We start from the raw sequence: 22,446 nt of genomic DNA on the forward strand, positions 1-22,446 counted from the left end.
AATATGGTATGTATGAAGCAAATGTGGTTCAAAATAAGGAATCGCACAATTTGCGATTCCTTATTTTGGGATTGCATGTAAGGAATCGCACAATGTGCGATTCCTTAAATGCAACGTTTCATGCAAAAAAATATTGCTAATTGTCCCTAAGGAATCGCAAATTACCACCAACTTCAAGTTGGTGGTAAGTTGCGAATTCCTTTCAAAAAGCATTTTTTGAAAAAACAAAAGGTGCCATGTGACGCTCATACATGCCCTTAGGGCATGTATGTGCGCCATATGCGCACACATGTCATTTTCAGGGGTGCAGCAGGGTGTCCTTTGGACACCCCTGCACCCTTGCGAATATTCTCAATTTGCGATTAGCAAATTGCTAATCGCAAATTTCCCCTTCATTCCTATGGGCCTCCTGGCCCATAGGAATGAATGGGAAATTATTCCTTAATTGCGATTAGCAATTTGCTAATCGCAATTAAGGAATCTTAAGAAATCGCTAAAAAGAAGCTGATTTCTACATACATACCATTTTGCGATTCTCAAATAGCGAATTGCAAAAAATCGCTATTTGAGAATCGCCAAATGCTATTTTGATACATATGGCCCCAAATCTTTTTTCATCTGTCCCTACCTATAGACGGCAATCTGTGTGGATAAAACAGGACCTCTACTTAAAGCTCCAACAAAAATGTTAAATGTACGTGAATTAAGGCATGATTAAGGAATCGCTCTCAGATATTACAACCATTTTGCCATAATTAAAGTGGCTATAAAATAACGGACATTCATAACTAAAATGTGATGAACTGCAAAAGTCTTCCAGTGAACAGTTAGCAGTTTTTCTTTTGTTTGCTTTGTTGTTGCTAAAACACTGTCAGGCCTTTACAGGGCCTCTTGGTGCAGATAGCTGCCTAGACTAGGAGTGTAATCTGTGGGAGTTTCACTATGCTCAGCAGCAGCGGCATACGTGTATAAATCTAACATTTTGTTGTATGAGCACTCAAACATCTCTTTAAAATTCATACAATCTAGGGGCATGGCACTACAGAACCAAGTTTAATTTTAGGTCAAATTAACAAGATTGAGGATACCAAAACATTGAGAACTGTAGTAAATGCATCTGTTGTGAATAGCTGAAAATACTGATAACAAATTAAGATGATTGTTAATGTTAGCATTTTTTTGTATTGTTTATAAAATTGGAGCCTTTTCACTAGAATGCATCGTTTTGCATGTTTGAATTAAATATTTTGCATGTTCAAAATTGTACATTAGGAAATTATTCGTGAGTAGGATTTTAAAAAGCTATGATATAATGTATTGATTTAAAAGTTTTTTGATGATTTTATTGTGTAATTTGTGTATTACGTGGCTATATTTTATAGATGTAAAACCTGCAAACAAAGAGGCAGTGAGATCAGCATTAATGCGTTGGACTCAATTAAGTATATTTTTGGGTAGGAGTGCAATTAATAGAATCCAAAGGGAGCACATTACAATGATGATGGAATAGATTAAGATTAAGGGTACCATTAAGATGGCGGGAGGACACCGTAACGGTATGCAGGACCATCCGCCAGTGATGCGGCAGTCCCGCATCTGCAATTAGGATGCCACCGCCACCGTGGCATCCCCCATTCCCAGCATTGTGGCGGGTGGTGCTCACAGTACACAATGCTGGGACTGCACATTGTGCCTGCCACCTTGTCCATGCCAATGTAGGGGGGTACCACAGGTTCCTCCCAAGTGGACCCCCACCACCCAAAACTCAGGGGGCACGCAACGGGCCCCCACAAGAGGAAACCACATGTCTTTCCATGGCAGCAATGCCACCATGGAAAGGCTCATCTCTGCCCTAATCGTAATATGGATGGCGGTGTCTTGCAGACACCGCCACCATGTTATGCCCTTTTTCCGCCCGGTCGACGAGTCGCCAGGCGGAAATGCACCGGACGGTCTGTCCATCTGCCGCGGGCCCCCCCAGCCATACCAATATGGTGGGGAGGCCATTCAGGCAAGGATGGTAGGCGGTCACCCACGCCGGGCCAGCGGTGGCTACCGCCGGCCTGACGGGGGCGATCCACCTGCCATCCTAATGGGCCCCCAAGTTCTCAATGGACCAAAAGAAATGAGAAATATTTGCAAATGTACATTTTCAAAAAACATGGCGATCAGAAGAACCTAATATATTTTTTTCAATTAGGTAGATATTAGATGGAAAGGGAAATGAGAAACATTTAGCACTACACAACACTTTACACAAAACCTCAATGATTGAAATATATACATATACATATATATATATTACCTACTGCCGGTCGCCAGTAGGTAGTTATAGTTAGGATTATTTTCAATAGGGAAATCGCAACATTCTATTGGGAATAACTTTGGCGCCAGTTGAGGAATCTGCCTGAAAATGTCCTCAAATGTGCCTCGCGGCGCTCCAGTCTTTCCCTGAAAGTTTGGGGGGATTCGTCAAGCGGGGGTCGAGATAAAAGGGAGGTCTCAAAATGTGTTTTCCCCATGTTAATTTCCATAGGGCGGTCGACGTCACGGCTGAATGGATTTCCACGAAACTTGGCAAAATTGTAGGGACTGGTAGCCCGATGTGCCTTTGTTATGTCTCAAGATATGTGCTCCAGTGGATTTTGAGTAATTTAGGTTAAAAAAATATATATATATCTATAAGCGCGCCCCGGTACGCGCACCGGGGCGCGAACCAGCGCGCTACGCGAGTTAGCGCACGGAAAGCTGATTATCTCTCGGGTGTCTGTAAACATTCCAAACAGTCTGGAGCGGCCGCCATCTTGTGTCTCGGTAGGATCGAGACACAAGAGGTGGCAAAAACAAAGGGGGAAATGAACATAAGGGGGCAGAGTAGACCCCCCCTGACCCCCTAGGTTTGATGTGGGGGCTATAAAAGGGCCTCGCGGGGCAAAAAAAATAATTTTTTTAATCGATTTGCGCGGGGGGAGCGCCCGGTACGCGCACAGGGGAGCGCACCGGGGAGCATACCATGGGGAAAAAAGAATGATAGTTTTCAAAAAATGTAGCCTTTTTTTATAATTTGAAGCTAGTTCTAAAAAGAACGGCTTTTTTTCTTCTTTTTGTTGTTTTATATTTTTTTAATGTTTTTTGAACATTTTGTACTTTTTTGGCTTTTATGAACTATTTTATATTTTTTTTGTTATTTTTATGGGGAGAAACAAAAAACAGGGAATTGAAAACGGCTCAACTGGAGCAAAAAAAAATCAGGAAAAAATTATGGATTTTTGGGGCATTTGTGGTTGTCACCAGCACGGTTGATGAGTGTTATGCTTTGCTCACCATAGGTGATGGTCTTACCACGAAAAATACAAGTGATCTTGTATTGCCCAAACTTTGGTTGAATGTTTGGGACCATCTCCCTTGTCTCTGGTCCCGATGGAGTGGGTTGCTTTCGTTTGGAGGTGCTGGGTGAAGATTGGGGAGGGTTGCTGGCCAGTTCTCTCACCTCTGCCGCAGCATAGTTGTTGGGATGCCTGCGCTGCATGTGCCGAATCATGGTGTTATTGCCAAATGAGTATTTTTTATTAGGATTACCCCTTGAAAGTTCTATCTTACATATTAGGCAAGTCACCTTTGGCGCATTCACTTTCTTCTTGCCCTCTGGGATGGAAAAAAACTCCCATACAATGTGCTGCTTTGGCCTATATGGGGTATTGTCTTCTGGTAGGAATCTCCTACTCCCCTCCTCCTCCTCCTCCTCCTCCTCCTTTTCTTCATCTCCACCACTGTGGTGTTGTGGTGGTCCTCTTGGTGGTGGTGGTGGTGGTGGTGGTGGTGGTGGTGCAGATGCTCCAGCTGCTGCTGCTACTGTAGCCATTTTAAAGTACAAAATATTCACAGATCTCCAAACAGGTCTTCCTCAGTCAAAGGACAAAGTCAGAATAAGGAAAAAGGTGGGGTCTTTCATCATTTGGAAGAAAAACTGTCCTGAACCAATGAAAAGTGTTATTTTCAGGTCACATGGCCCGGGCTTTCATCATTTGGAAACCAAAACTGTTCTGCACCAATAAAAAGTGTTATTTTCAGGTCACATGACCCGACGCGCTTCCGCTACGCACCCCCGGGCGCGCCCGGGGGCGCGCCCTGGGGCACGTCGCGTAAGCTCGTCGGATGCTTACGTTGCGCGAGCGTATTCGCTGAAGTGCTTCCGGGTGCAATTACGCCGTGCATATCACGCGAACGCGGCTACGCAATACGTCACGATGATGTTTTCGTTCGCGGCAATAGCGCTAACGGGACGCTCACCGGTGCATGCCCCAGGGCGCGCCGGAAAACTGCGCTTTCCGGTGCGGTCACCGGGGCGCGCACCGGGAGCGCTCCAGGGCAAAAAAAAAATGTTGTATTATATAAATATACAATATAGGATTCATTATAAAAAATATTACATTTCATAGCTATAGAAATTTGCTAATAAAAAACCTTTCAAATTCACAGGAAAAGACATAGGTTTGAGGCCCTATATATAGTTAGGAATTAGCATTTACCAAACCTATGAAATTCAAAGAAAAAACTATAGGTTTCACACCAGTTATAGTTAGTTGGACTCACTATAACTTGCGCGCCTGCAATGCACTGCTGATGACGTCACATATTACATCACTCATGACATGGTCAGTGACATCACTCATGACATCACTGATGACACCATATGTAGTTACTGATAAAGACACTAATGAGACAGTCATTCACTCACTAACACACACATATACACACTCATCCACCCATACAGTCCTGCACATATGCTGTCTTCAAAACACATACAAACAGTGAGTCAGTCATTGATGCATCTATGTGCTAAGTAATACCTCCACCAAACCATACAGACCCTCATACTGATACTAAAAAAACATCTATTAACCCATACACACACACATGTAGCTACTCACCAACCCATGCAGCCACTTATACACAAAGTGAAACACTGATACATATATTTAAATATTTAAACATTACTCGCTAATATATGTATTCACTAAGATACACTTAATAAGCGAGTTAACCAATCCATTTTTTTATTAAAAAAAACATCAATTTAGACACTTATTTAAAAATGTATTCTTCCATCGACCTTTACAAATACATATGTAAAACATATTTATTTTACTGAAAGACACACATTCACTGGATGGTGTCATCAGTGATGTCATGAGTGATGTCACTGACCATGTAATGAGTAATGTATTATGTGACGTCATCAGCAGTGCATTGCAGGTGCGCAAGTTATAGTGAGTCCAACTAACTATAACGTGGGAATTTCAATGGTTTTATGTCAGTAAAATTTCCAGCTAACTATAACTGGTGTGAAACCTATGGTTTTTTCAGTGAATTTAATAGGTTTTTTAAATGCTAATTCCTAACTATAACTGATGTGAAACCTATGTTTTTTTCAGTGAATATATATATATATATATATATATATATATATATATATATATATATATATATATATATATATATATATAAATATATATATGAAAACAGCAGACTCCCAACTGCTATGGTCGCAGTATTCGGCGAGCGCAGACCTCAGAAGCAACTCCTTAATCTTCCATCAGATAATAGATGAGCCAGACATCAACGTTGTTAGGTTTTGCAGTGCATATTTAATTAGCAGGTGAAAGTGCAGAGCAAGTGCCCTCCATGACGCGTTTCGCCCCGCGGACGGGGCTTGGTCACATGACGCGCCAGGAGTGGGCGGTGGGTTAAATACAATTAAAAGCCCAAACACCTAAAGAAACAGGTTGTAAGGGTAAAATAACGACATACATTGGCAATATAATGTGTGAAATGATCTATACATGAACAAACAAATTCCACAAATAAATGAAAAAGTTTGCAACAAAATTAGAGCATAGTGCTCATAGGCGATTAGGAATAATATAGCATGACTACTATAAGGAAAAAATTACAAAAATTCATGATGGAAATGAAACCACTAAATCACTGTGCAAATGCAAAAGAAGTGAAATATTTTTCCTCAAAGATATGTCAATTCATCATATCCCTCACCATTATCAACAGTAAATCACACGTTGCCAATATATACAAGTCAACTGAATTTAGACCAAAAGAAATTCTTCAAGATGTTATATATAAGGGGACACAAATGGCGGCAAAGACTTCTATTCATGGAGATTTGACACACACACTTCAGAATTCTTGGCTCTACTGAGCCCAGCAGTTATTACATTTTAAGAATATCTGAAAAAACTAAAAGAGACTACAAACATCCCTCCCTCTTCAAAGACAACCAAAGGTACACATTTCCTAATATGCATCAAAGAAAACATACTGGAAATTATAGGTAGTGGTGCAATTCATCAAAGGCATTCAAACCGTTAGGGGACCTGGTATCAAGCAGGGCAATGAAATAGGCCTCTCTTTGACGGAGAAGTCTCTCTCGATCACCTCCTCTAACTGGATTAGCCACTGAGCACAACAAGGTATATGTCAGGTCTTTCAATTTCTTGTCATGCACAGTTTTAAAATGGCGAGCAACCGGGTAATTCATGTCCGAATTTACTATTGCCCGAATGTGTTGTAAGATACGTTGATTCGCTTGCAACTTAGTACTCCCTATATATGAAAGTGAACATGTGCAGGTCAGTTTGTATACAACGAAGTCACTGCGACATGTCAAATGTTCCCTGATTGGTATGGGCCGATTACTAAATGCAGATGTATATTCAATGCCGTTGACTGCAAATGTGCAGGCACGGCATGAAGTACATCTGAAAAAACCAGATTTATGAAACCAAGGTGGCTTAGATTGGATTTCTGGTTGTGCACGGTCCAGGGAATCTTTCATAGAGGGAGCCCTCCTGAAAGTTATTGCTGGAGATTTAGGCAGAAAGGGAGCTAGAATCACATCGGTTAAAACAATTGGCCATTCAGATCTAATAATCTGGCTAAGCTTGGAGCTTTGAGCACAAAAAGTAGTGATAAATCTGGCAGTTGTGGATTTATTAACATCAATGTCAACTACTGTCTTAGGGGTCAGCAGTGATTCCCGTGTGCGTGTTGACACTGAATTAAGGGCCCTATCTAAAACTGCTTTTTTATACCCCCTACGAAGGAACCTATCTCTAGATTCTGTAAGACATTGTTCAGTGACAACTGGATCACTACAAATGCGCTTAATCCTGATAAATTCACCCAGGGGTATACTGGTGATCGTATGGCGGGGGTGAGCACTACGGGCATGTAAGATGGAATTGCCCGCAGTGCTCTTCCTGAATAACTTGGATTGAATCTTGTTATCCTCTATGTAAACTACCACATCTAAAAATTCAGCAGATGTCTTAGTAATTGTGGCAGTGAATTTGAGGTTTCTGGTGTTAACATTGATTTCATTAACAAATTCAGCAGCCAAGGTTTGCGATCCTTTCCAGACGATAAAAATATCGTCTATGAACCGCCAATATGCCAGCAAGTGAGGAAGCCAGTGAGCATGGGTGCCGCCGAGTACATGTTCCTCCCACCAGCCAACATGCAAGCATGAATAACTGGGGGAGAAACATGAACCCATTGCCACCCCACGCTCCTGGTGATATACCTCCTTGCCAAATTGGAAATAGTTGTTATGAAGGCATATGCGGATCATATCCAATAACATTTGATTGTGATCCCTCATGATTGCCTCACGGGAATCCAAAAAATACTGGACTGCTTCCAAACCCTGGTGGTGATTGATGCTGGTATAAAGTGATTCAATGTCCATCACCAGAAAACATAAATCAGGACCCCAAGTGATATAACTCAACTTCCCCAAAAAATCAGTAGTGTCTTTCAAAAAGGAAGGGAGGGAACTCATGTGGGGTTGTAAAAAAAAGTCAACATACTTAGAAATATTCTCGTTCATGCTACCCTGTGCTGAAATTATAGGGCGACCTGGGACTGGGGTAGTGCATTTGTGTATTTTAGGCAACAAATAAAATAAAGGCGTGATAGGGTGCAAAACATTTAAGAATTTAGATTCTTCTTTGGTTAGAAGACCATTTTTGGACCAGGTGTTAATGTCCTTCCTAGTTTTAACATGGCTGTTCTGCATCACAAACTTTGTTGATTTTGAATAACAAAGGGGGTCGTTCAGCTGACGATTTGCTTCTATCACATAGTCGTCCTTAGCCCAAAGAACTGTGTTCCCCCCCTTATCCGCACTTTTCACAATAATCTGGTTGTTGCCTTGAATTTTTTCCACCAATTTAGTATATTGGGAATTGTTGTAATCACACTGTTTTTTCTTTCCCAGTATGTTCTTATTTAGAATCTTGAGCTCCGTGGTGACCCTATCGCTGAAAACATCAACAGCGTCCTTTGGCATTAATGGCATGAACGTAGACTTTCCCCGAAATTCCGTAGGTGGTGAGCGGTTTACTGTGACAACCTGACTGACTGTAGGTTCCTCTTGTGAGCTGTCTTCATGGGCCAGAGAAATGAGGGTTTGTAATCCCTGCAAGTTCCTGACTGAAAGAGCCGCATCTGTGGAAGGATCAGCTTTTTGTCTAGTATCCCCTGGTTTCTCAGGATGTAAAAGGAAATATTTTTGTAACTTGATTTTCCTTATAAATTTGAATACATCAATCCTTGCCTGCACATAAGAGAAATTATTCGGTGGGCAATAAGAGAGACCTAAGGATAAAAGTTGCTCTTCTGCTTTGGAATATATATATATTCACTGAAAAAACCATTGGTTATAGACCATATATAGTTAGGGATTAGCATTTTCAAAACCTTAATTTACTCGCACAAAACCATAGAAATTCGCATATATAGTTAGTTGCAATAACTATATATCGCGCACCCGCAATCCACTGCTGATGATGTCACATATTACATCATTCATGACATGGTCAGTGACATCACTGATGACATCACTGATGACATCTCAAATGACATCACTGATGACATCTCAAATGACATCACTGATGACAACATCCAGTGACTGTATGTTTCTGTAAAGTTAAAATATGTCTTACATATTGAAGAATGAGTGGATGTATAAGTGTCTGGATGAAGGATTTAGTAGGTGCATGACTGACTGTATGAGAGAATGATTAAATGTGTCTCACTGAGTGCATGGGTTAGTGACTAAACTGTCTTAATTTGTGCATCATTATATCTGTTGTTCTGTAAACTGCTGCATGTGTTGATCAGTAGCTATATAAGGTAACTATATGGGTTATTGATTGGTTGCCCAAGTATTTGTATGGGAGAGTGAGTGTGTGTGTGGGGGTGGCTGGGAGGTGTGTGACTCTGTGCATAGATGTGTGAGCAGTTGATTCACTAGATGTATGGGTTCAAAAGTGCATGTGGAAACAGCTGTATGGGCGGTTGACTGTCTCCATGAGTGTATTGGTGAGTGATTGGATTTCTCGGTGCTACATGTCAAAGTAAGTACATATGTAAAACACAGTGCATGTAAGAGTTGACAAATATAAATAACTGTGCATAAGAGACAGTGAATGTGTGAGTGGCTGTATGGATCATTGTGAACTTGTATCAGTGATTGTATAAGAGAGTAAATATGTGTTAGTATATGTTTGATTAAGTAAGGTGTGTATAACTGTACAGTTGAGGAAATGGAGGTGTGATTGATTCTTTGCATGACTGACTATGTGTGTGAGTAACTCCAAGGATGAGTGACAGTCTGTGAGTGTCTGTTTACACTGATTGTATCTCAGGTTATATTAGAGTCTGAAGAGGTTCATCGTATTATCACATGAATTATATCATCAGTGATGTGATCAGTAATGTCAAATGAGATGTTATCAGTGATTTCATCAGTGATGTCATTTGAGATGTCATCAGTGATGTCATCAGTGATGTCATTTGAGATGTCATCAGTGATGTCATCAGTGATGTCACTGACCATGTCATGAATGATGTAATATGTGACATCATCAGCAGTGGATTGCGGGTGCGCGATATATAGTTATTGCAACTAACTATATATGCGAATTTCTATGGTTTTGTGCGAGTAAATTAAGTTTTTGAAAATGCTAATCCCTAACTATATATGGTCTATAACCAATGGTTTTTTCACAGAATTTTCAAGGTTTTGTAAATGCAAATTCCTAACTATATATGGTCTACAACCTAAGGTTTTTTCAGTGAATTTCTTTGGTTTTTTAAAAGCTAATATCTATAGCTGTAAAATATATTCTTTATTACGTGACGTATCACGTAGCCACGTGAGACGCCTCATGACGCATCACATAAACGTGACGTATCGTCTCTGCAGCGCAAACAAAACCCGTAACGTAAGCGCGCCAGAGCACGCTTACAGATAAATATATATTTTTTTTAACCTTAATTAGACAAAATCCACACGTGCACATATCTTGAGGCCTTGCAAAGGCACATCAAACAAACAGTCCCTACAATTTTGCCAAGTTTGGTGGAAATCTATTCCTTTAAATTTTATTTTACTGTTTCTCTTGGTTTTCCCCTTGCTACGCTTACCGGAACGCTACCCGGTACGCAAACCGGACGCTCCAAAAACACAAGATGTCGGACTCCCGTTACGCTACCGTTTAGCTGCCCGGTTGGCGTACCGGGAAGCGCCTCTACCGCGAAAAATCGCAATTTTTTTTTTCTTTTTTCCTTTTGCCCTGCGGGGCACTTTAATATCCCCCTCATCAATCCTAGGGGGTCAGGAGGGGTCTACCCTGCCCCTTTCCTTCATTTCCCCCTTCGTTTTTCACCACCTCTTGTCTCTCGATCCTACCGAGAGACAAGATGGCGGCCGCTCCGGACTGTTTACAAAGTTGACAGCCAATCAGCTTCTCCTCAGACTTCCGTTACGCTGCCGGTTAGCTGCCCAGTTAGCTGCCCGGTTCGCGTACCGGGACGCGCCTCTACGGTGAAAAATCGCATTTTTTTTTTTGCCCCGCGGGGCACTTTAATATCCCCCTCATCAATCCTAGGGGGTCAGGAGGGGTCTACCTGCCCCCTTTCCTTCATTTCCCCCTTCGTTTTTCACCACCTCTTGTCTCTCGATCCTACCGAGAGACAAGATGGCGGCCGCTCCGGACTGTTTACAATGTTGACAGCCAATCAGCTTCTCCTCAGACTCCCGTTACGCTGCCGGTTAGCTGCCCGGTTAGCTGCCCGGTTCACGTACAGATATGCGCCTCTACGACAGAAAATTACAATTTTTTTATTTTTTTTTGGGCCCCGCGGGGCACTTTAATATCCCCCTCATCAATCCTAGGGGGTCAGAAGGGGTCTACCTTGCCCCCTTTCCTTCATTTCCCCCTTCGTTTTGGCCTCCTCTTGTCTCTCGATCCTACCGAGAGACAAGATGGCGCCCACTCCGGACTGTTTAGAATGTTGACAGACACCGGAGAGCCAATCAGCTTCGCTTTGCAAAGCTCCGTTACGCGAAAAGTACGCGAACCGGTTCGCTATCCGGGACGCTGTCACAGATATATCTGTTTTTTTAAACGTTAATTTCTCAAAATCCACTGGAGCACATATATTGAGACCCAGCAAAGGCACATCGGGCTAACAGTCCCTCCAATTTTGCCAAGTTTCTACAAATCCATTCAGCCGTTCGAGCTAAAAGTGAGGCCAAACGCCCTATGGAAAAATGAATGGGAAAAACGTTTTTTGGGACCCCCCTTTTTTCTCGGCCCCCCCTTGACGGAACCCCCCAAATTTTCAGGGGCTGTTCAGAAACAGAATGTGCCATTTTCCTGAAAATTTCAGCCGATTCCGTCCACAAACGCCAAAGTTATTAGACATAGAATTTTCAAAAGTTCCATAGAGAAAAAATCCTAACTATATATACCTACTGGTGACCGCCAGTAGGTAATATATATATATATATATATATATATATATATATATATATATATATATATATATATATATATATATATGTCTTTCAACAAGAAGATTTTTAACACAGCACAGATGATAAAATCTTGCTTTATATGTAAAAGTGGAGAACCATTATAAAATTCAGAAACTGAAGAGGGACTCCCTACACTACCGTGATCAAGAACCCTGTGTTTGAAACGCTTAGGTGGAGAGAAGGAGATCTGAATAAAGAAACTTAAAAACTTGCCGTGGAGTGTGCTATGTTAAAAATATTCTTGTTGAAAGATATTACAGTGGGAGTTGGCCCTCTCCGGCCACGAACACCAGCTGAAAAGTGCTCCTCCTGGAAAGGACCGTGTTGTTAGATATCTATCTATCTATCTAAAAGATCTGACATTAACCCGTTACGTGTGTCGGACGGCCCCCGGCTGAGACACGGCCACTCATTAATATGCCCGCACCGTGGCGGAATTTGCGCCGCGGTCAATAAGTTAAAGGATACCTCGAACACTCTTGGATTGATGCAAAAAAATGTATTCCAATAAGTAAGTCCTTTTTCACTTTTTGGAATGAATTTTGCATTGCATCAGTCCAGGAGTGTTCAAGGTATCCTTTTGTTATGAATTATTCGCATTTATATTAATATTAAAATAGTTCATTTTTTAAAGAGTTATACTTCCTCAGAGGGAGATCTCCATCTCTTTGGCAGAGACCTGTACACTGGTTGGACCATGGCTGTTAACTGGGCGGGACATAAAATACAGTTGAAAAATACATGTAGTACCTGTAGAGTCATAAATACAATTGCAGATGGATCCACTTTCTTATTGAATGGGGTGGGTGTGAGAAGTTAGCCTGGCATATGATGTCCACTAGTTCTAGTGGGAACCTTGCACCAGTCTAATCGACCCTTATTGATGATGGTTGTAAAGTCAACCTTATAGAAAGCTATCCTAGTGGTAGCATGAACCAGCAGTCTTCAGGCTAAGACTTCAGTAGGCGAGTTAAGCAAGTTGTTTTACCATATATAATCCCTTGAATACCAAATGAAAGGACACCACACAAGGTATATATCAAATATATATCAAATATATATGTATTTATTCTAAACACAACCCTTTTGCACTCTTTATGAGGTCAGAGGTAAAAATACAATACAAGTCACACAGTTAATACACAATATGTTGCACAGTATACGTTATGCCCTAGGGGCCTCACTAACCATATACTAAGAAAGTGGTATAAGTACCACGTGAGAGTTAGAAAGCAGGCCTAGGGCCTGTAGAATTGCAGGGGCTACACTAAACAACCAAAGGTTAAGAAGTCGGAGATCCACGGGAGCCACGTGCAGTGTCTAAACACAGGCACAGGTTCCCATTGACTTTCTATGGAGTTCGTAAAAGTTACAAAGTTACAAGTTAAGGACACTTCTGGGTGGACTAGGACGGAACCCTTTTAGACTTAGACACTAGGAGGGCCAATACCCTTGAGACTACCAGAGTACTCGTGTTACCTCACCCACAGAAGCCGGGTGCATAGGTGTCTTTTGATGTCAGGTTTCATCGCCGTTTTCTATGGAGAGCTGCAAAGAAGTGCTGCAGGCGACCAGAAGAAAAGTGTCCGGGTGGATCCAAGGGTGGCTCGATGATGTGGAGAACCTGAAAGCAGAGGGGACAGAGTCTGGGTCACTAGCCAGTGACCAGGAAGGAACCAGGAAGGAACCAGGCGATGTTGGGTTCTTTAAGGTGAAGAAGGTGAGTTTGTCTCTTCAGCCACGAGGTCCAGGAGGCATCGACGATGACCAGGAGCTGGATTCCATCTGTCCCACAATGGATCTAGATGACTGCAGTGTCGGTATCCAGATTGGACCCAACAAGCCTTGGCAACCGCAACCCATGCAGGATGTCAAGATTGGCTCTGTTGCAGACCAGCAAGGTTTGTGGCACTTCTCCTTTTTAGGGAAGCTGGAGAAAGTCTGGAGCAACCAGGATTGCAAGTCAAATTCAAGATGGTGACTTCTGGGGGCTCACTAGTCAATGGGCAAGGAGCCGGGAAGATGCATCAAGCACAAATGTAAAGGCGAGGCCCACAAGACACTCACGGAGTGTGGGGGCCTGGGCTTCAGGTCAAATGATGCTCGGGGCTAGGGCTTCTTGTACCTTAATGCACAACTTACTGAGGCTTAAGGAAGGAGTGCAGTTAGCAAAATGCAAGATGTCCGGTCCCACGTCCCTCGTGTTGACCACGGATCTCAGCTTTGCTGTGGATGTGGGTCGGGGTCAAAGAAGTTGGGAAGTCTAGTTTTTGAGTTGCAGAGTCTTCGGGTTCTGGCGGAAGCCTTGAAACTGCAGACGGGCAAAGTTGCTGTTGGTTTCTGTTTGAATAGGGTGGTCACTCCTTGACCACAAGGGAGATGTCTTCCGTCTTCTAGTCAGAATAGAATGTCGAAGGTCCAAGAGTTCTGTATCAAAGTTTCGTTCCAGGATAATCTAAAGTCCTGGGGACACAGCTCCTATACTTATTCTAAGGATGGGGGCTGGATTACCTGCCTATGTCCCTCCTATGGGTGGCCAAGAGAAGGGGGTGGTTACACCCCTTTCCCTTTGTCCAGTTTAGCACCAGAGCTGGGGCTGGAGTTCCCCAGCAACTGGTTTGAACCGGGCTGTGCATGGAGCACCTTGTGTGCCCCAGGCAGTGTCTAGATGCATTCACTTAATGCAGCCCTCACTGCCCAATACACAAAACCCCTGTCTGGGGAGGTGCTGGCAAGTCCCTGAACAGGAAACCTATTGTCCAGGCCGATAGTCTGGGGCCCAGAATAGCATGGTCCCAGGCCAACTAAGTCGAAAACCAGCAAAACACCAGGAAAAAGTTGGGGTAACCATATAGAGCAAAAATCAGCCTAGCGGCATGTGGCTGAAGGTTGAATCCGGCAAGGCTTTCATGTTTCCAGATACATTGAGTTGAAACCCTTGGTGAAGTAAGAAGTCACAAGATCCCGCCAGTAAAAGGTGCCTTTTCGATGACCAAAGGATAATGGAAGGACACTCTGTGATACTGGGGATTTTCTCCTTAAGAATGTCTTGCTGGAGCAAAGTCAATGGGTGCTATGCAAAGATAATTCCACATGCTCACTCAGCCAGTGGTTTCAGAACCTAAAGTTGAATGGCTTTTACTGACATAGATTTCCACTGAATTGGACAAGACAATGCCCAATCCATGGAGGTTTGTGTTTTTTAGCTATGAACAAAGTGTCTCCTTGGTTCTCTTTGGTGGCTAAAATATTTGAACTTTCATTTAGGGATTTCTCATTTATTCCATTCTTAATTCTTATGTGCTTTAATATGAGACCCTATCCTTGTGGGTTCATTTCATAATACATTTTAATCACCCAGAAATATAAAATTTGTTTATACATAGTGTATATTTAAAAAGATTGCTTCATAAAAATACAGTTACAACATCTTCAGGACATCCAATGTATATGTTCTTCATATTGCTTGTTGTTGTTAAGTAGGTCTGGCGAAATTTTAATTACACCGGGGTAATCGCAAATGTTGGTATTTTTCATGTTACTCTTTTGACACAAAATTAACGAAAATTACATGATTATGTCCGTTCTTGTAAGTATGAGTAATTTGGCACACAAATCCTACTGCAGAACTAGAGGAACAATAAACTCAGTGGGCCTCATTTATGAGGCTGTGCGTCACTTTTACGCCGCCAGTGCGTCACTTTTTGTGAGGCACCAGTGGCGTAAAAATTGCGCCTTGTTACGCCATATTTACAAAGTGACGCATCTAGGTAGATGCGTCACTTTGTAAACCCCTGCACCACATTATACCTGCGCCAGGTATAATGTATGCAAGGGGGGCGTATTGAAGCAAGGAAGGGTCGTAGAAGTGACGCAGTGAAATCTATGAGATTTCACTGCGTCACTTTTAGAACGCCGTTGCGTCAAAATCATGCGCCTGCCTCATAGCAGGCGTAAGACTGATGCAGGCCTTTTCACATGGGGCTTGCCCCATGTGAAAGGACGCATTGCTGGAGTTGCGTCACTTTTGTGACACACTCCAGCAATGCGTCACTTTTGCGCTTACAGATATGTCAGAATTACTGACGTATCTGTAATTCCTTGCGACACGATGCGTCATACATTAAATATCACGCATCAGGAATGTCGCAAGGAGGGCGCACTGAGAAGTGACGCATAGCTGCTTTCACGCAGTGATGCGTCATTTCTCATAAATGAGGCCCAGTGAGTGTAAACGGTTGCAGAACGTTACTGTTCATGTTCCGGTACATTTATTGCTTTTTCTCTTAGTGCAAAATACATCCTCTGCTCCATTTTAGACGATTGGGTGCACTTTGCGCTAAGAATTGTGCTAAATGCTGGTTTGATTCCTTGCATAATTCCACTTAATTTCAAGTAATTCTGCTATGCGGTACTACAACTTACTCAAAATATGCCCGCACCTAGGTATGAGCAGCCACTAGGTGTAACTGCAGAATCTGACAGAAGTTGTTCACTGCGATGTCATCACATCACCTTGCAACCAAATGGACTGTACGCCTAATATAACACCACACACCTGTACAGCCTAATGGATTGTACCGTTGCTGGACGTCAGAATGTGCATCCACATTTCTCTGCCTCTCCTGTGCCTCTCCAGAACCAAGGGAGATGAGAAATTGAGGTGCTGTCGCTGCCAGCTCAACCTCTGACTTCACAGGGGCTTTCTTCTACAGGCTCGTACACACTTTTATTCGTAATTGTTTTTTTGTTCATGGATACAGATCGGAGTGTTAGACAAGAGGGCAACAGTCAAATATGCAATATCACATTTTATATTTTATTGCATTTATAAAACAGTTTATAACTGATTAGACTCTGAAGGGCTCTGATCAACAGTGTGAGCCTAGGTGAGGATTTAGTGGCAGTGTACACATCATATCTGCTTGGAGAGCTTTTTAGCACCTTCAGTGAGTCTTAATATTATGATAAATAAAAAAAAAACAGAAATTGTGACTATATAACTTCTAGGTAAACCACTGTTGTAACGTTGATATAACGTAAATACTGGCAAAGTAAATGTACATTGAATTATTATTTTTATCTCACAGATTTTGGAAGAAATTTGTCAGAAAAATAATTGGGGACAACCCGTTTATCAGCTTCACTCTGCAATTGGCCAAGATCAACGACAACTGTTCTTGTATAAAATCACCATTCCGGTCCTCGCCAGTCAGCATCCAGCTATGTACGTAATCACTTTACATATTCCAATTCATTACTTTTTTTATAGCCAGTACAAAAAAAATCACTACATGGGTTCAAGCAACATCTTCATCAATATTTTCTACAAATTATATTCAAGAAAGTATTTTTTTTTAATTGTCTTGTTTAACTTAGCTTATACATTCTTGCCTGGTAGCAGATGTATATTACCATATTGGATGCCAAAATACTGCCCTTCCATACTATTGTATCCAGAATGTAAACTTCCAAAATAATATGATGTTAAGTGTATGATATTGATTTACTTCTCTTTATTCGACATCTTTATCCTTGAATGTAGGAATGTATATCCTGTTGATGTGGAGTGAAGAGGTCTAAATCTATGCTCATCTTATGTACGTAGGGCCTTATTACAACTTTGGCCGTCCTACAGCGAATGGTGCGACACCTCATTCGGTGTAGGACCGCCAAAGCTGTGTTGCTGGGGCCCGCCAGATTAGGACTTCAATCCTAGTCTGGCAGGCAGGCCTGAGGCGGTCTGACAGTGGCAGTCTGTTAGGCTCATAGAAGAGCCTAACATGCAGACCACCGTTGTCAGAGCGCCAACTGCACCTTCCTGCATGTGGTGTGGCATACATGTGCCAGGATGCAGGACATAGGGGGGCAAATCAAGGGAGGCACTACAGGTGACCCCCTCATGCACCCCCAGGCGCAAGAGTAGCAGGTGGCCCTGATAGGGACCTCTTAGTTGCCTCACCACCACCCATTTCATGGCAGGCTCACCATCATGAAAAGGGTGGTGGTTTGACAACTCCTAATATGCTTGGCGGTGCCACAGCCGCACTGCCAGCATATTACTATGCCTGACCACTGCACAACCGACACAGGATTCTTGGTCCCCTGCGGTCACAGCTGTCCAGTTGCGTTTTGACCGCCACACTCAAATCAAATCAAATCATCTTTATTCGGTTTCCATTTTTTTGAAAGCCATAAAAGTACATAAAAAACACAATAAATATTAAAAATCACATTCATTTTGTATCGAACGGTATATTAAAAACATATTTTTCGAAATCCATCTTATATCAAATATCAAAAAGGATTCTCCATCAACCGCCACACTCACAGCTGCCAGGAAAGGCCTCTTGAGTAACCCCTACTGATCCTCTGTTTGCTCATTAAGAATGTATTGCATTTTATTACATTATGTTGACTTACAGAGACATGTTCATCTACTAATTGCTGCACCCTAACTTTTTCACTTTGTCATTTTCTATGAGAGTTCATATGATGATTTTAATATTTTAACTATGTACTTTTTGCTTGTATGATTTGTATGCACAAATCGAATAAAAGCTTTTGAAATTGAATTGATTCTCCATCAACCGCCACGCTCATAATACTGCAGGCAACCCGCAGTGTGGATGTGGTTGGACTGCCACCATGGGTTCGGTGGTCCTATGGTCCATCAAACTCGTAATAAGGCCCTTAGAATCGCAATATTGTGGAATTCGATATTCTCAATGTAATTAGTGAGCAGGCCCAAGGAGGAGAGTGTTGTAATAGCCAATCTTTTTAAGAGCTAGTGTGTTTATAGGGGAGTTGAAAGGAGCAGGATCTTAGTCTTGGTGCAGTTAAACATTATTAGATCCTGGGGGTTCCACGTGAAGACAATAGAGTGGTTCAGGGGTAATTATGGCTGGTATAGATCGTTAAGTGCCAACATTCCAAAGCTTGCCTTTTGGTTTCACCCTGTTTATTTTAGAACATTCTACACACAGTAAGTGGAATATTCTAACGTTATAATAGGCGTTCTGCTTCAGCTGTTCTGGGTGTTGAAAACCGCCTCGTGTGCCTGCATCTCTGGCTTAAATCTGAGTTGATGCATTTAACGACTGTCATAGCCCACTGCAGCAGGCTTTATTAGTACTTTGAAATGCTGGAAACTGCATGGAAGTTAGTGGAGTGGTTCTCAGCCAATAATGTCTTGCCTAAGACCTTCTGCTGTATCATTCCAATGTCTGTATTTCTGTTTCTCCCTTTTTGATTTAGAACATTCTGCCCCCAGAAGGTGGCATGTACTAATAGCATTTAAGCCCCTGTATCTTGGGATAAACTGGTAGTTAAAGGTCCTCTCCCTCATTGTAGGCTCTTCCCTGTGGCTCGGGCCTATACCTCTGTTTTAGGACCTTTAGCAACCATTTCAACCTTCAGCAGCAGGCTATAAAGCTTAAGTAATGAGCAGAAATACCAGAAGGGCATATGTTAAAAGACAACCTGTATTTCCAATTAACTTTGTCAAATTACGGGCATATTTACAAGGGCTTTATCTTAGCTTTTTTGGCTTACAAAGCCAAAAAAGCGGAGATAGAACCAGCGCCCTATTTACAAGAGGGTGCTAACATGCATAATCGCATGTTAGCACCCTTTTTCCCAACGCCTCCCTTTGCATCTCCAATGAGATGCAAAGTGGACGTTACTGGGCATACCCCGGATGGACTACCTTGCAAATATCGCTGATGTTTACATCGCAATATTTACAAGGCAGCCCACATGATTTTAGCACACATTAGATTTTGGAGAAAACGGCCGTTTTCGCCAAAATCTAGCGTCTGCTAAAATCCTGACTTAGTAATCCCTAACATAGTATTATGCTGATACGACCCTGTGGGTCGTATCAGCAAGGTTATCGCGGTTTTGCAGGGAACATCACTGGAAAACCAGTGAGGTTCCCTGCAAAAGGGCGATAACCTCGCTATCTCTGGAATTTTTATCGCCCTGGAAAAACGCATTGTTAATAACGCGCTACCAGGGTGATACATTCCAGAGATAGCCTGCGATAATATTAGTATCGCTAGGCATGGCCAGCGATGATTATCGCTGGCCGTTGATAATATGCACCTTAGACGTTGAACGTTAAACCTTTCACCAACCATGAAACATGCCTTTAATTATAATAATCAGAGAGTGTTGTGAATGTGAGGCTGCAAGATAATGCACAACTTTAATATTCACTTCAGCGTGGCTCACTGGTTAGAGCAGGCAGACCCTGAAGCAGAGGTCAGACCCGGGACCAGGGTTCGATTCCCGACGCGGCAGGGTGTTGAGCTCAAATGTCCACGGACTCGATAATTCTCGCTTCGGTGCCTGACCTAATCATGGGTTCACACTATGCAACTCTGGGCATTAAGCTTGCTTAATCTCCACAACGGCCCCCCCGCGGCGGGATGCCTGGCTTTCACCTTGGGGATGCCCTGTAGGGGCTATCTCACAGGGAAAAACCAGGACGGGTTCCCAAGGCAAGCGCGGAGATACCCCTTCGGGGGTTGATTCTGGCGCTATATAAGAAATGCAATAACAATAACAATCTACCTTGTTAATGCCTCGGAGGTTGTGGTACCTGATTTTAAAGGTTGAACCGTGCTCGCTTGCTTCAGCATCAATAACATTAAGAATGTCCATTTCAACACCTTATAAGAGTTAGCCTCAATTATCTAGCAAGGGAGGTCATTTCTGATATGTCTGTGGGAGCTTGAGTGAGGGCAAATAATGTGTTTAATCTAAAAGCTGAGGCAAGAACTAGATGCAAAAGCTTAAGAATGGGTCTTGAACACTAAGCACGGCTTGCACATATTTCTATGAAAAATCTGTTATAGTTCAGATATGAATAAATGGCCTGTTTAACAATGTGATTTGCTTTATAGTCACCCCTTTACACCTCCCAAACTGTGTGCATCTGTTGATGAAGCCAAGACATATGCTGCAGAATACACCCTTCAGACTCTGGGAATTCAGACAGAAGGAACGGATCTTCATACTCCGGCTGCCTTTACTGGTAACACTTCATGATGTCATTGCCTTTATTGAGTTAAATCTAATTATAATAATGTTTAAATAATGATGTCTAGAGTTCAGCTCAATATGTGAAAGTAATCCATACGTTGGAATTGCGCTAACCATATTTAAAAAACTCAATACAAATCTTAAAGCATCACAATCCTCTATAGCTCAGTCTAGACAGTTTTACTTCTAACACAGCTGTAGTATTAACCAAATGGTACATAACACTGATTCATTGACACAGTGAACTGCCTATTGTGCTATACATTGAACCAGTTCACCAACAGAATATTGATGTAAAAAGCATAGAGTACAAAAGTATCGACTCCCTATACTTATACAGGTAAGTACAAAATATTGAGAGAGAAAAACTATTGATGTAAAAAATATAGTTGTACAAAATATCGATTTTATATATGTAAATAAATGTATATGTATAATATAAAAATAATGAATATTAAATATGTTAAATAATAACATTTATATAAAAAATAAAGTAGATTTAAAATAAATGTTAACAAATATAACAAATAAACGTAATTAAAAAAGTTAAACACACATACATAATAATATATATATATGTTTACTTTAAAACAATTGATAAACTATACATTTTAATTTATTTTATCATGTTAAAATTATATAAAAATGTATAAAAATATATATGTATATATATATATATATATATATATATATATATATATATATATATATATATATATATATATATATATATATATATATATATATATATATATATATATATATACATATATATTTCCGAAGTTGATTTACTAAGACACCGGAAACACAGAGTGAAAAACATGGTTAGAAAGACGGTCTACACGTCTCGGCTTCCCAGCCTTCTACTGGATATATATGACTGTGCAGCGGCACCTTATGAATTTTTCACTGTACCAGAATGGGTCTGAGATAATATGGCGTTTTAACCAACCCATTACATTACCTTTGCACGATTGTAGCCCACTGGGGCAAGGAACGTACAAGGAACACCAATGCCAACATTCGCGATTATTGTAAACAAAATCGGCCACGCAGTGGTTATATGCTTAAATGTTATTTTTAACATTGTATTTTCTGCATTTTGCAATATATTATTTACTTACTTGTGTTTTGGAAAACGCCATCAGAGTTTTATGTTAATATGATTATCAAATTATTCCCCACTGTGCATTTTCCTCATTAACTCTGATTAAAATTGTTAGTCTATTGCCGTGCCAAAGTTGTCTTCTAGCTCTGCAATATTAGAACTACAGCAAGTCTGCTTTCTATGTTTACACTGTGGTGAAAACCATGTGACATGTATTTAAATGTCCCACACACATACACTCGCGCTCGTGAGAAAGAAGGCTTGACCTTCGAAATGCGTCGATGGAGCGTTATTGAATAAACGCGCTTTATTGAAATCAGTGGCCTGGACATTGTTTTGTTCCTTGAAACTTAACCCAATTTGGCGAATAAATATATCAACTCTA

The 22,446-nt window shown here is 41.5% G+C and overlaps 1 protein-coding gene across 4 annotated transcripts in view; it reads left to right on the forward strand.

Moving 5' to 3' along the window:
* The window catches only part of A1CF (APOBEC1 complementation factor), a 193,529-nt gene that overhangs the window by 149,008 nt on the left and 22,075 nt on the right, over positions 1-22,446 (forward strand). For all 4 annotated transcript variants that reach the window (XM_086948309.1, XM_086948307.1, XM_086948308.1 and 1 more), the window contains exons 9-10: positions 16,996-17,132; positions 20,815-20,945. In XM_086948309.1, the coding sequence (XP_086804435.1) occupies positions 16,996-17,132; positions 20,815-20,945 (268 nt within the window). The remainder of the gene's footprint in view (positions 1-16,995; positions 17,133-20,814; positions 20,946-22,446) is intronic.

This window comes from Lissotriton vulgaris, unplaced genomic scaffold (assembly GCF_964263255.1).
Source record: "Lissotriton vulgaris unplaced genomic scaffold, aLisVul1.2 SCAFFOLD_2003, whole genome shotgun sequence".
Classification (NCBI taxonomy): Eukaryota; Metazoa; Chordata; class Amphibia; order Caudata; family Salamandridae; genus Lissotriton; species Lissotriton vulgaris.